This window comes from Leptopilina boulardi, unplaced genomic scaffold (assembly GCF_019393585.1).
Source record: "Leptopilina boulardi isolate dan_hultmark-lab unplaced genomic scaffold, ZJU_Lbou_2.1 LbouV2_214, whole genome shotgun sequence".
In the NCBI taxonomy this organism is placed as follows: domain Eukaryota; kingdom Metazoa; phylum Arthropoda; class Insecta; order Hymenoptera; family Figitidae; genus Leptopilina; species Leptopilina boulardi.
In genome coordinates this window covers 377,977-393,120 of record NW_026137768.1, presented here as the reverse complement: position 1 = coordinate 393,120, position 15,144 = coordinate 377,977, and the positions used below count along the sequence as shown (strand labels likewise).

The window sequence follows — 15,144 nt, the reverse complement described above, 5'->3', positions numbered from 1 at the left end:
GTAGACTTTCATCGTTGTTCTGAAGGTTTTATCGTTGGAAAGCATCGAAATCATGATCATTTATGTGTCCGGAATTATTATGTTGATCCATTATGTTGGTCCCGGTTAACGAAAATTAAAAAAAAAAATTCACTTATGCGTGGGATGATGCAATCGACCATGCGACGCCACACTATCGAACCGATCACGAAATTTAGTTATAAAAATCCTAGATTAAATGGATGAATCCCACTTCTGATTGTTAAAGTTCAAAAGAAATAATAATTTTTAATTCACAGGAACGCGGATATTGAAATGTAAAACATTGACAAGATAAAAATGTAAAGTTGAAATAGAATTTATTTCTTTTATTAGACACTTTTGATTAAATTTATACAAAGTAAAGATTAATTATAAAATATCAAAAAGATCGTTCTTCCGTACTCGATAAATCGTTATTCGTTCGGACTTTATTATTTAAACGTTCACCGTTCACGTACTCGTACTTTTTCGATCGTTCATCTCAACGCGCTCGCAACATCTCTCTGTGTCAAAACACACACACACATGCGTTCAGATTGTTTCGCGATAGTCGCGCGCTCTATATTTTACCGCCAACTATTAATATTTTAAATAATATTAAATCAAGAAGTTTAATTACTTAACAAGAAATCATTTGAAAACCATGTAAAAAAATGTGAGAAGTGGAAAGAATATTCCATAGTGGATGTTGTACACATAACGCTAATTCTTTAAAGCGTGCAGCGGCACAAAGAAGGAGTAAAAAAATTAGGAAAGAACGTCTCGCAAAAATTTGACAGAAGGATGAACGAATTGAAGAATTAAAAAAGAAATGTAAAACGTATAATAAACGCAATCAACGACTATCTTCAAAACTAAAATCTAGTGCTTTAAAAGAAAAATTAAAAGATTCGCAAGCTGAAAAAGAGGTGTTATTCACTGAAGTGCTAGCAGCTCAATTGGAGTTCAATTATCGAAATTTAAAAACAAATAAAGAAAAACAGATTTTCACAAACTTAATTTCAAGAAAAATTATTAAAAAATACCGGATGCAAAGAAAATTTCAAAAAATTTTGAAAGCAAGGCGTGTGAAACTTGCCGAAAACTTCAAAGCTTCACCTTTGAAATATGTACCCAAGAAGCACGTAATATAACCTCAATATCAAGGTAATATTACATGTAAGATTCGTAATATAACGTTGTAATATTACCGGTAATGTTACTGTAATATTACGCGCTAATATTAAGGTAATATTACAGTAATATTGCAATAATATTATACCGTAATATTAAGGTAATATTACAAGAGAATATTACAGTAATATTATGGGAACATTTCTTTACGAAAAAAATCTACCCATCCAGGGAATCGAACCCTGAACTCAAAGCACACGAGTCCAGAGTTTTACAAACAAGCCAAATTGACTTATAATATATTTATGTTTTTTATGCTTTATGAATAAATCAATTCAGTCTGTAATATTACTGTAATATTACCGTAAATATTACAGTAATATTCCCGGTAATATTACCTTGAGGCGGACATTTTAAGATCACTGTAAGATTACTGTAATATTACAGCGTTATATTACGAATCTCACGTGTAATATTACCTTGATATTGAGGATATATTACGTGCTTCTTGGGTACCTCGAAATGCAAAGAACTTTAAAGTACAAGTGGTTATTCAACAGTTTTTCGAAATGGATGACCATTCACGTATGTGTCCAGGTAAGAAAGAATTTGTTCGAAAAGGGAATATTACTAAACAAAAGCGTTTTTTAACCGATACTATGAAAAATTTGCACTCGAAGTTTGAGAAAATGTTTCCTGACTGACATGTATCCTATCCGCAATTTTGTAAATTTAGGCCATTTTGGGTAAAGTTCATGAAAGTTTCAGATCGAGAAACATGCAAATGCATAATTCATGAAAATATAGAATTATTAATAAATGCATTGTTTAAATTGAACATTCTTGAAGCTAAAACGTGTAATGATGTTATCAATATTGTTTGTTGTAACAAAAATGAAATCTGTTGACTTAGACAGTGTTTAATTTGCAAAGAAAAGAAAGTTTCATATAAAGACAATGTTGCAACTGGTTCTATATTTTACTGGAAATGGATGCAGGCTAAGGAATCATACGTTGATAAAAAAAACTGGAAAAAACAAAGTGTGCTCAAAAATGACAAAACATAAAATTGAATGCTCTTCTGAAGACATGATAAAAGAATTTGAAAAAAGTCTTCCAAAATTCCTAAAACACGAAGGCACTATAATGTTTCAATATAAAACTTTACGTACTTTGAAAGAAAGCTTGTCAATTGGACAAGCATTGGTTCACATGGATTGGAGTGAAAGCTGGACAACTAAATGTGCCCAAGAGGTTCAAAGTCACCACTTCGGTAGTTCTCGTAAACAAATATCTTTACACACCGTAGTAGTGTACATTAGAAATGAAGAGGAACTTTTAACGTTGTCTTACTGTACATTATCAGAGTCATTGCTGCATAATGTTGCAGGCATTTGGACTCATCTCTTTCCAGTATTGAAAGATGTTTTTAAAAAAACTGATGTGACTTCTCTGCATTTCTTGAGTGATGGACCAGCAACACAATACAGGAACAAAACGATGTTTTACCTTCTAGGTAGAAAATTAAAAGAATTTTGTCAAAACATAAAAGACTTTTCCTGGAATTATCATGAATCTGGATATGGAAAAGGAGCTCCAGATGGAATTGGCGCAGTTTGTAAACGAACAGCCGATCGTCTGGTTGCTGAAGGAAAAGATGTAGCCGATTTTAATACGCTGATTTACAAGCAAATTGTAAAAAAATAACTATTTTTCCAATACAGGAATCAGATTTTGATGTTTTCTTGGATTATGTAGAAAAATGTCAAACTGAAACCTTTTCTGGAACTCTACAGGTGCATCAAGTTATTGGAAATACAAATCAGCCTATTTTGAGTTTAAGAAAACTTAGTTGCTTTCAGTGCAATTTAAGATGCTCTCATTATGAATTAGGCACTATTGATTTGCGTCAATTCTCATCAAATGTAGGAAAAAGTAACAAGTGTTCTAATAATATTTCTAGTCGAAAAAGAGTTCAGTACGAGGAAGTCTACTCAAGCGATGAAGCAGACTCTACTGAAATGTTAAAAAACAATAATCGTGACTGTATTGAAAAGGGTACTTGTTGTCTTGTTCGACTTGGTGGACTAAGGGATTTTGCGAAGCGTCGAATTGTTTCAGTCTGTCAAGGAACAATTAGTAAGGCTGATGAAATAAAAGTACTTCTACTTAAAAGCACTGCACAAGAAATTACAAGGGCTTGTTACTTTCAAGAGGATATAAAAATGAAAATAATTTTAGATCAAATCGTGTCGATTTTGCCAATGCCAAAGATAAAAAATAACGGTAAAAATGTAATATACGAATTTCCACAGTCTGTACCAATTTTAGAAGAAGTGCAATAATGCTTAATTTATAAATGTAAGTTAATTTTTCCGATAACTTTAAATGTGATGGATACTTTAAATACTTTAAAAAATTGTTACCTATATTATATTCTAATATTTAATAAAATATTATGAATTCTTTAAAAAAATTAAAAACATGTTATTTTATTTAAACGATAATGCTGAAAAAAGAGTAATTTTAAATTAGTTATTTTAAACCAAAAGTATTGTTGAAGGAACGAACTTTTTACGCCGACAAATGTCTAAACAGTGCATTTGTTAATTGTTATATTTGTTTATAACAAATTTAAATAATTTATTAGCAATAATTCTGGTAGAAAATCTTTCTGAATAATTGCTTTTTTTATTGCAAACATTTTAAATTAAATTTAAACTATATTATAGAAGTTAAAAGCAAAAAAAATTTTTTTTTAATTTGTTTAAAAAAATTAAAAAATTATAAACAATTTTTTCGGCCCACCATGAATATTTATTTCTTGACCCTTTATCTTCAAAATTATGTATTGATATTTATCATTTTGATAAAAAAAATTTTTTAAAGTTTCAGACACCAAGTCGTGCGCTACGCGGAGAATCACCCATATATATTTTAAATGTCAAATATATAAGATTAGTAATTTTTTCTCGCATTTTTTCAAGTCATATAATTCAAGGTAGATTGACTTAAAACTGACGCCAAAGTCGTAATGAGAGACCCAAAAAACCCCGAAGTACCAAATTTCGAGCGAATCAGAACAATTTATAAAATATCCACCATATTGGATCCGCCATTTTTAATTTAAAAAATCTACTTAAGTGGTAATTAAATTTCACTTCTAAATTGTAATCCATGGTCATAATTTCAAAACTAGCTCACGCTTTTTCATTATCTCACAAAATGTACGAAAAAGTAAGTTTTTTGAGATTAGAATGAAAAAACGAACCAACTTGTGAATTCGCATTCCGGAATCGGATTCAGCGACCCAAATTACGTAAGAAGTGACTAGTCTAATTCGCCAGACAAAATTTTTTTTTTGTGAGGCTGTGCAATTAACATTTTTTTGCAGTTTTCAGAGATTGCCGCTTTGATTAGACAATTTGATTGAATCGAAATTGTGTTTGGACTTTATCGCCACAAATTTGTTATATAAAATAAAATCTTTTATAAATAATAATTGGAAATTGAATAAAGCTAATAAAATCTCGCCTCAAGTGTATATAGTAAGAGAAAAACACAATAACTTTTAAAACACTTAAAAAATCGCAAAATAAACCACACCATCATATTCAGAAGATTCAAATTAATAATAATTAATTACGTTAAATTTTTCTTGATGCAATTTTTTTCAAAGTAAACTTGCGAAAATTAAAAAAAGTTGTGAAATGAGTTTTGATTTCAGAATGACTCTGTCATTCGGCTGCTTCTTCATTAATCGGATCGAAACTCATGGCATATTTGCACACTGCCATAAGTGACATTTACGTGAAACGACAAATTTCTACGTCATAGAATACGAAAATAAAGACAAATAGTGATCTCGCCCCACTCTACTCTAATATTCAGTAAATTATAATTTCACCATAAAGAGAACATTTTAATTTGTCAAGAAGATTGTTGTAATAGGTATTACAAAAAATATAAGGTAAAGCATGGGTTACTGATATCTTAATATATATTAGATTTATAAGTGGAGAAAATATTTGAGGAATTTAATTCATTATTTAATTCACATTATTCAATTTTCTGTGCGGACACGGATGATTTTAAAACGTCGACCGATGTAGGGACTCCTAGAAAAACCCACCTGGAAGTCTATATTGGATTCCATGTGAGAATCTATAAAGGTTCTCATATAAAATCTCATCGGAATTTTAGGCAGGATTTGGTGTAAGAAATATCTTGAATCCCACATGGAATTTGTTATTTAAATAAAAAAATCTTTAAGTATTAAAATATTTCAAAATTTGAAAGTTAACTTTCTGATATTTTAATTTACTAGTAGAAAATATTTTTAATTTATAAAATAACCACAAAATTTTGTCATATTTTGTGTGTATCTCTAACCGTTTTCGAGATATAAAAAAATGTATTTTTCAAAACGTCAAATCTGTTACTCCTATAGGGGATTCTATATAGGATCCCATGTGGGATGACACATGGAAACCCATATGGGATTTCATACGATTTCTTACACCAAATCCTGTTTAAAATACCAGTAGCTTTAATATACAGTAACGTTTATGGATTTTCACATGAAATCAAATATAGGTTTTCATGTGGACTTTCATGTGGGTTTTTCTAGTAGGGGAGTAATGAAGAAATTTTCAACATTGTAAGTAATGTTTGTGTTAATTTGCACTTTTACACGGAATTATACCCAAATTAGTACACCTCCTCAAATCGGGACATTTACCTTTAAATTCTTGCAAGATGAATAGTTGTATTGTTCTAAGACTTTTCCAATATCAGGAAGCAAAATAAAAATTTGGAGAAATAATTTTTATCTTTCACTTAAATTAACTGTACCTTGAATAAAGAAACAAAACTGTTCTTTTTTGTGTCTTTAGAGTCAACATCAGAATCCCTTATTGAGCCACTTGTACCTCTTCTCATAGTATGAAGATTATGCATTGAACTATATGAATCTCCAGTTGTTTTTAATAATTCATTTTCACTGTTTTCTTTTTGAGTATCTTCTTGTAATTCCTTTCGAATAACGCGCACCTAAAATATTCATTTAAATGGATTACATCCTATACAGCAACGAAAATTTACTGAACATTTAAATTATATGTTAAGTGGAAATTTGATATGGGACGTTTTACGTCAACCGACCCAGAACTCTGCCCAAAATTCTAATCAATAAAAATAAACATGCAATAGATCAAAATCTTTGTAAACTAATACTCTTTTAAAAGAAACGTGGCAGAATTGAAAATTCAAAATGACGTCATTATGCTACCGCTTTAAAGATTCTGTATTCGTGAATAAGTGAGTATACATATTAATTTCTTTTCTAAAAATGATGCATAAATGTTGGGTCATGACATATTTTTTGGGTCGCTGATTACAAACCGGAAATCAAAATTTCAAAATTCAAAATGGCGGACCAAATATGGCGGCCGTATTTTTTAAAATTTATTGGATTCGATTAAAACTTATTACTCGGGGGTTTTCGGGCACATAGCTAAACTATATCAATTAGCCTTTTTCGCCCATGTCATGGGAACATTTCACGGTGATATTCCTCTGACATTTGCGTGATATTCGTATGATACTGAAGAAATATTCCCGTAGAATCCATGTAATATTTAGGGGATTTCTCTGTGATATTGCGCGGAATATTCCTGTGATATTGAGAGAATATTCCTGTAATTTATAAAATTTAAAAGAATTCAATGAATTTCGAAATAATTCGTCCGTCATATTAGAACCTTAAATATTGGAACTTTAAATTTTAAAAATCTGACTTCAGATTCGAAATCAGCAACCCAAGAACATTAAAATATATCGTGACTCATCATTTTTATAACGTTTTTTAAAAGTAATTAATAAATATATTTGCTTTTTTTGGAATTTAGTGTCTGTTAGCTGACAAGGTAATGACGTCATTTTGCAAATGAAAGGGTTTTAGTTTACAACTATATTGACCTATTGTTTGTTTATTTTACTTGCTTAGAATATTGGGTACAGCTCTGGGCTGATTGACTTGACACGTCCCCTATTGGGATCTGACATGGGGGCGGGGCCTAAAGCAATATGGCGTAAATTGGGTAACACTTTTAGTGAATTTACATGGGAATAACATGGGATGCATGTTTAAAAATCGTTTTTAAAATCGTTTAAAAAATATTGCTTAATTTAATAAATGTATAAGTGAATTTTTTTAATACAAAATTACTATTTACATTCCTATTTACAAACATGAATAATAATATAAAAGAAATCTTATTTTTATACAAATTATTTTCTCAAATCCAGCGATACATGTGCAAGAAAAATATTTTATTTTCCTTTATATTTCATGTAATTATATGAAAATTTATAAATGTATGTATTTCATTTTTCATTGTGAAAGTCTGTTAACAAGAAGTGAAAAAAAATTAATTTATCCGTTTTTACAGTGATAAATTAACTTTCAAAATGTTCACATGCACGGGTAATATGAAAGATTATATAACCTCCAAATTTAAAAATCTTAAACTTACATGGCAAAATGTAATCACTTCTTTTGAAATGCAGAGAACATACTCTCATAGAAGGCTTTATACTGTTTATTTTTAAAGCATTTTTCCAGGCCTTTAATTGATCGACTTTTTCAAAATTATCGAACGTATTTTTCACATCCACTACTCGTTGTTTTGGTTTCGGAAATTTATGGAAAATTACGCTTAAATTTTTCGCTACAGTACTGCCACAACCTCTCACAGAACACTTAATTCTGCAGGAAGATTTCTCACGCGGTAAAAATGTAGCTTCATTCATAATGATAAAATAATTAACAATGACAGCGGAACTACAATTGCAAGTGACACATATAGTTATCCAAAACTAGTTACATTTTTTCACACCAGATGGCATGTGTACGAATGTCAGATCCCAATACAAGGTGTCACAGTCATGGGAGTACATATTGTACGGAAAAAATAAGAAGAAAAGTCCTCTACAGTTTTTAAAATTTTTGCGTAAATTGCAACTTAAAATTTAAAAATTACGCGTGGTGATTGGCCGCGCGAGCTCAGTGGGCCGCTAGGCAGGGCCGTAGCGCCCTCCCTCCTGGAAGCGTTACGTATTTTGTGAACAACCCCATATTAAAATTTTCAATTTGAAAGAAAATAGTGTAACAAGAATCATGGTCAAGATGGTGTTGCAGAAACGCACAGTGGACCAAACGCCAAAAACGTGGTTAAAAGTAAAAAACGTCGTCAGAATATTGTACAATTTAACACACTTAAAGGTAAATATTTTGCTCATATTGTAACCATAAAGATACATATTTAAGTTCTGTATTTATTTCTCGACAGTCTACATGACAATTTATAGAATTGTCTTTTCTGAAATTTGTAGTGTTTTCTCTACAAGAAATTTTTTTCCGTGAGTGAACATGTAAAAATAATTGGAACAACGATCTTATACAAGAACATGCATATGTTCATTCATGGTAACTAAAGAAATCAAGTTCAAGAGTCAATGCTCGTGTACTTGTAAAAGATCGTTCGTAAGTTCATGTACAAGATCTTGAGTTTCCCCTTATAGTTTATAATCAAAATCTTTAATGGCTGCACAGTAGTTTTCTATGGCTTATATAGCTGCGCAGTTATTTTTCGCATGTATGGACAATTAGTTTTTATGACTTATGTTAAAAATTTACACAAATTTTGCAAAAATAAAAAAATTAACACAATATCATATACATGAACTTACGCACGATCTTCTACATGTACACGAGCATAGGCTCGTGAACTTGATTTCTTTAGTTACCGTGAATAAACACTTACATGTTCTTCTAGAAGATCATTGTTACAATTCTTTTTATATGTTCACTTGCTGCTCTTGTACATGACCTGGTAAATGAACATGTGCACGATCATTCACAAGATCGTGTACACGATATTGTACAAGTTTTTTTTAACCATGAACACAGTGACTTTGTACCACAAAGATTAAAATGGATGTATGTAAAATCTATGTATAATCAAAAATTAAAAAAAGTTCTTAAATTACCTCTATATTAGCTTCTTCAAGTACTTTTTTTGTAATTTCTACTTCTCTTCTGAAAAATTCTTTTCGCTCCTCACGTCCACGCCTTCTAGGTTTATCAAGTGGATCTGGCTTAAATTTTCCTCCCATAGTTTGAACTTTTATATCACTTGGAATTAAAGCTTTAGTTGTATCAGCTTCTCTTTCTAAAAGTATTTTTTCTATATCTTCTGATTCAATTTTGGTTGGTTCTATATTATTAAACTGCGTTGGGCTGTGTCCACAAAAAGATGTTTCTAATAGACATTTATGTGGACTTGGTGACCTAAAAATTAAAACCTTGTTTCACTAGACAGTATTTCAAAACTGCTAATAACAATTCTGCTAATAATTATTGAACCACTCATTTTGTTATAATTGGAAAAGAATTATAAACGTAATAAATTAAATAAAATCAGAATATTCAGAATATCCTATTATCGACATCCTAGGGATATTCAAAGAATTTTAACGGTTGGATATCATCAGGGTGTCTAGAAAAATATGATTTTTGAATTTCTTAATATATTTGAAAAATTATTTTGTGTAACACCTACGAAAAAAGCGCCACTTTACTTTAATGTAAATACAGCAGAAAGTTGTTCTTTCCTGCTTACTACAAGCAACTAGTCTAACGCGCATGCAATGCAGCAAAGTAAGAACACAACTTTTGAAGAATTAAATTTTTACTACTGTCGATCGATCTACTCAATTTCAAATAAGAAACAATATTTTCTAGTAAGTTTTGAGTTACAACTAAAGTGTTTAGAAAGTAACTATATTTTACTATAAAGCAGACCTGCGGACCTTTTATCGGCCAGTTACGGCAGTTATCGTTAAAGTACCGCAAAACCGAGTTTTAACACATTAAGGAGGTTCATCCCTTCAAGCGGTACTCATTCTATTAGGGGTTTTCCGTAAGTTTAAAACCGACAGCTATAGTCCATAAAAGTTGAGCAACTAATGAAAATTGTTGAAGAAGAAGGAAAAAACTTAAATTGAAATAAATGCTCAGAATATTTTAACAGATTAGGATTTATAGAAAATCCTATTTAAGGGCTTTTTCGTTATCAATTTTGACAAATAGTTAGCAAATAGGATTTTATAAAGCTACCTAGAAGTACTTCGAACCTGGTGTTAGAAGGTATTTAAGTTAGATTTTATAACATTTCAAACAGTAAAAAAACAAATATATAAATATTTTTTGATATAATAATACCTTGAAGACACATTCGATGCCACTGACATTTTTCCAGAATGTCCTGACCCTTGACTCCCAACAGATGACAACCTTGAAGTTCTTCCGCTTATATTTAGCAAAATTATTTCAGAGCAGTTGCTATCTTTACGCTCTCTTTCTTGAGCTTTCATTGAAATGTAGTATTCAGAATGAAGTTTATCATCCTTTAGTCTTTTCGTACTTCGTTTAGCTTCTCTCTTAAAATCCTGTTCATGTATTGGATCTGGCAGATCCAATTCTTCTGTAGAAGATCTTAAATCTTGATCATCTTCTTTGTAATTTAATCGAATTTTGCATCCATCAGGTGGTTCACCTCCTAAAAATTAATTACATTATATATCAACATTTAAAACAGCCGAGGTGGTTAATTGAATTGAAACGAATGGTCCGCAAGTTCTACATAGTCTTCTCGAATTAACGCAAATTGTAATAAAGGTGCTATTCCTATTCGTCGCTAAATAATATTTACTGAATCGCTTCGTATAATCGATTTAAATTATGTGTTATTTAAAATTAATTTGCAATACTTATGTTTAAAATAATGTTTCACGATTGATTCACGATATTGATTTTTACATTTACTTAAACTTAACGACTAAAACATGTTGTTATTTACCATACGCTTGCATTTTATTACTGTCTGTAAGTACCTGCTAAAAGTTCTCTTTCTGGTGATGATTCCCTCGAATTACAGCTATCTTCGTGATGTGATGAGCTGCTAGCTCGACTTATATCAATCCTGGGCGTGCTTGAAGTTTGTAGGGAACTTTTTGTAGTTGTAATAGTGACTCGACCAATTCCAACCTGTAAAACAAAATGCTATTCCTGATATAAAATATACTTACAGTAATATATTAGAATATAATATTTATAAATGTTTCTAAGTACTCATTCTCGTGACTCAATCATATGGCTTGTGTTCAATTAACAAACTCATAATCACCAATCTATAAATTCTCAGGGAACAAAGCACAACAACCAAATTAAGGGTTGTTTTTAATTGACTATCGGCAACCAGCTCAGGGATTTCTCTCAACAACATTCTATACACTGGGGCGAACCTTCTTATGAACATCTCAGATAAAGATTATTCTAGACCAGGAGGTTCAGATTCATTTTCTCAACTGACGTCATAAAGATGTTTCATCCAATCAAAGTTCATCTATTGTAAATCCCAGTGGGATTTGCGGATAGACAAGGTACAACAAGAGGTACCATATCAACTAGAGCTGTACAAAGCTCGGATCGAATTGAATTGTGTTCGATTATTAAGCGCCTTGACTTAAATCAAACTAATCCGAGCTAGCGCTGACTAGAGTGAAAGAAGAAAGAACTTCCTAGAACCGAACAGACGCTAGGTCAAATCGGTTTATATAAAATAGTGTCGACTTACTGGCTTATTTACTGAATTATTCATTGAAATTTAATACATAAATCGTCCTATCTTGAACAAATCTTTATGAAATTTAATGAAACTTGGTGTACCTACGTATTTGGGTCCATATAAGCTGATAAAATAATAAAAAATTCAAAAAAAATTAATTGTTTAATTATTTTTTAATAAAAATTGAGACGTGTCAATAATTACGGCTTCTCAACTTCAGCGACAAAAAGGATGCGGGGAACTTTTGAATTGGAAGAACTTCCAGTGAGAGATTTGTTTTTTAGTATATAAAGAAGTTTTCTGTAAAATATTAAACCATTTAACATAAAACTTTAGAAAATATAACAGAAGGTTTTGGTTTTGTTTACATGCATATTGATTTTCGATATCATTTAATTACATAAAGATTTGTTCAAGATAGGACGATTTATGTTTTAAATTTCAATGAAATTGAGAATGAAAAAAATTTCAGTTTTTCTTTATTATTATTAAAAATAATAACCCTACAAAAAAATGTCAAAGACAAGAAAGTTGCGCCTTTTTGTCCTCTACATCTTAGTACCTTTAAAAATTTTAATTTACAAATTTTTTTTTCACTTTTGAACGTGCTTGACTATCATTAGACCGAGCCTTCGAGTGTCGGTCGAGTTATTTAATCGGAACCCTCAATTAATCGATTTATCCAAACCTTATTTTCGTATTTTTCATATAGATTTCGGAAAAAAAGGTTTCGGGCAAAAAAAAGTTGAAGCAAGTAACAGACGATGTAAATAAATATTTGGTACAAATTTTACCAAAAATCAATGATGTTGGAGATTTAAAATGGTTGAAAGAGAAAAAACTTAGCCATCAGATGTAACAGAATTTTTGTTTACATCACAGACTAATTTTATCGTTTTCATTACGAGAGAAACCAAAACCTATACGGGAATAAAAATTTTCTAAAAAGAGATATATAAAATCATGTTTATTTTAATAAAGTGCTTTAGAGTGATTTTTATATATTATTAATTTTCAAATTATACTTCAAATTTATTTTGTTCTAAATTAAATATGATTATTATCAGAAAAAAAATTTATGTTATTATTATTGTTTCAAAACAATGAAATTCGTCTCTAAGAAAGGCTGTATATTCAACTTTATGCTTCGCGTGCCAAATTTTTTAAAAACACACATTTTTAATTTATGTTATTCAAAAATCCTCAAAGATGTCCATAATAAATCACAGGGAATTGAAAAGTAGAAAAATTAAGCTTTATTTTCACGTAAGTTACAAGAAAATTTAAGTGAGGGTGTTTTTAGATATCAAGAGGTTAATATTTTAAAACGGAATTTCTTTATAAAATTGTGGGAAATTAAGAAAATGTTAAGACAAATCGAATCGCTCTGCTATCGATTGTCTTTTGAAAGTGGAACGTTTTGAGATTGAATGCCTCAACTATATTTTTATTTTCTATTAGTTAAATATTTTTTTAAATTAATTATAATATTTCATTTAAATTTTTAAGTTGTATTTCTATATAAAATTAAATTTATCACATATTTCTTTTACATTTTTTATATTTAAATTCCCATGTAGGATCCTCTATAGGATTCCTTAAAATTTTCTCATAAAAAACTATATAAAATCCCAGATTTTTATAGGAATTCATATAGGATCCCGAATAAAATTAAATAGGAAACTAAAAACACGATTTAATGTAGAAAATTACATAGGGGTTATCATATATGCTTCGTTTTGAAAACCCATGTGAATTCTTATGGCAATTTTCAATGTCAATTTCATATAACAACTCCCATATAAATCTACGTAATTTTCTATATAAAAACACATAAAAATTCATTATAATAACTTTCATTAATTAATTAAATAAAGCATCTTTAAATTCAAACAGTTTTAAAAAAGTTTATGTTAATAATAAAAGGCATAGTTGTTGACTTACATTATCTGCCTCGTCATTGAAATCTTCAAATGAAGCCATTGGTGCTTGCCCAAATTTAAGATGATAATTGTTGTCCTCCTTTGGTTCCATGTTTTAATATGATTAGAATTTTTTTAAATAAAAGTGGAGAAGTTGTTGGTTCATGACTTGTTTGTCGTAAAAGTTTTGTTTTCGATTATCAATTTCGCTTTTCTAGAAAAAAATTTGTATGATCAATAAATATATTTAAGGTTATGGTGAAAAACTACAAAATTAATATTTATGAATTGTAATTACTTATTTATTTAAACATTTGCAGTTCCTAGGGCTAAAAAGCCCTCTACGGAATATTACATAATACAATATAAAAAAAAATTAAAATTTAGTAGTAACAAAAATCATAAAATTAATAAATTTAATACTGAGAAAAATTAACTACCCAGGTGCGAATTGTCGGTCGGGCCATGGTCGGGCCAACCATGTGAATGTTCGGTCCGACTTTGGCAGCCGATGGTCGGCCGAACTAGCGAATTGATAACATCCACCGACCAATGGCTGACAAAGTTGGACCGACCATTGGTACCAAAGACGGACCATCCATGGACGCCAAAGTTTTGCCGACCATGTCGGCAAACAATGAAGGTCGGCTTCACATTGGTAACCATTGTTGGCCCACCTTTGGTAGAAATGGTTGGACCGACCAATGGCTAAAAGAGTCGGGCCAACTATGGCTGCCAAAGTTAGGCCGACCTTTGGAAAAAATGTAAAAATTATTAATTATATAATTAACATATATTGGGTATAGTCTGAAATTCATCATTTATTTATTGCATACACATTAACACTTAAGACAATCTTATACATACATACATACATTTTAAAAATATTTATCGCTCGCAAGGAACGAACCCGCAACCTAACGCACCGAAGTCTGACACGCTATCCATTACGCCACGCTTACATGAAAGTCTAAGGACAAAAATGATTTCATAAGCTCCAACTTCAGAAAAATCCAGTTTGTAATTCATGATGAAAAAGTAAATCAGATAATCCTTGTAATTTTTTAGTTAATCCATTTTAGTTAAATAAAATGTCACAAAAAATTTTTATTTTGGCCATGAATGTAAAGAAATTTACTTTACGAATATGATGGTCGGCCCAACTGCGGCCCGACTTTGGCCAGAGTCGGCCCAACCATTGGAAATTCTAATTTTTGAACTCCGGCTGCCGCAGTTTAACTGACCATAGGCCCGACTATGGCCAGAGTCGGCCCAACCATTGGAAATTCTGAATTTTGAACTTCGGCAGCCGCAGTTTAACCGACCGTCGGCCCGACTTTGGCCAGAGTCGGCCCAACCATCGGAAATTCTGAATTTTGAACTTCGGCAGCCGCAGT

General features: G+C 30.6%; 1 protein-coding gene across 6 annotated transcripts in view; it reads right to left on the bottom strand.

The window, feature by feature from the left end:
* Positions 1 to 15,144, bottom strand: part of LOC127279132 (uncharacterized) — a 326,137-nt gene that overhangs the window by 131,384 nt on the left and 179,609 nt on the right. For all 6 annotated transcript variants that reach the window (XM_051301296.1, XM_051301297.1, XM_051301294.1 and 3 more), the window contains exons 2-6: positions 13,770 to 13,961; positions 11,092 to 11,245; positions 10,421 to 10,757; positions 9,187 to 9,487; positions 5,989 to 6,186 (exon numbers count right to left, since the gene is read on the bottom strand). In XM_051301296.1, the coding sequence (XP_051157253.1) occupies positions 5,989 to 6,186; positions 9,187 to 9,487; positions 10,421 to 10,757; positions 11,092 to 11,245; positions 13,770 to 13,859 (1,080 nt within the window). In that variant the 5' untranslated portion in view covers positions 13,860 to 13,961. The remainder of the gene's footprint in view (positions 1 to 5,988; positions 6,187 to 9,186; positions 9,488 to 10,420; positions 10,758 to 11,091; positions 11,246 to 13,769; positions 13,962 to 15,144) is intronic.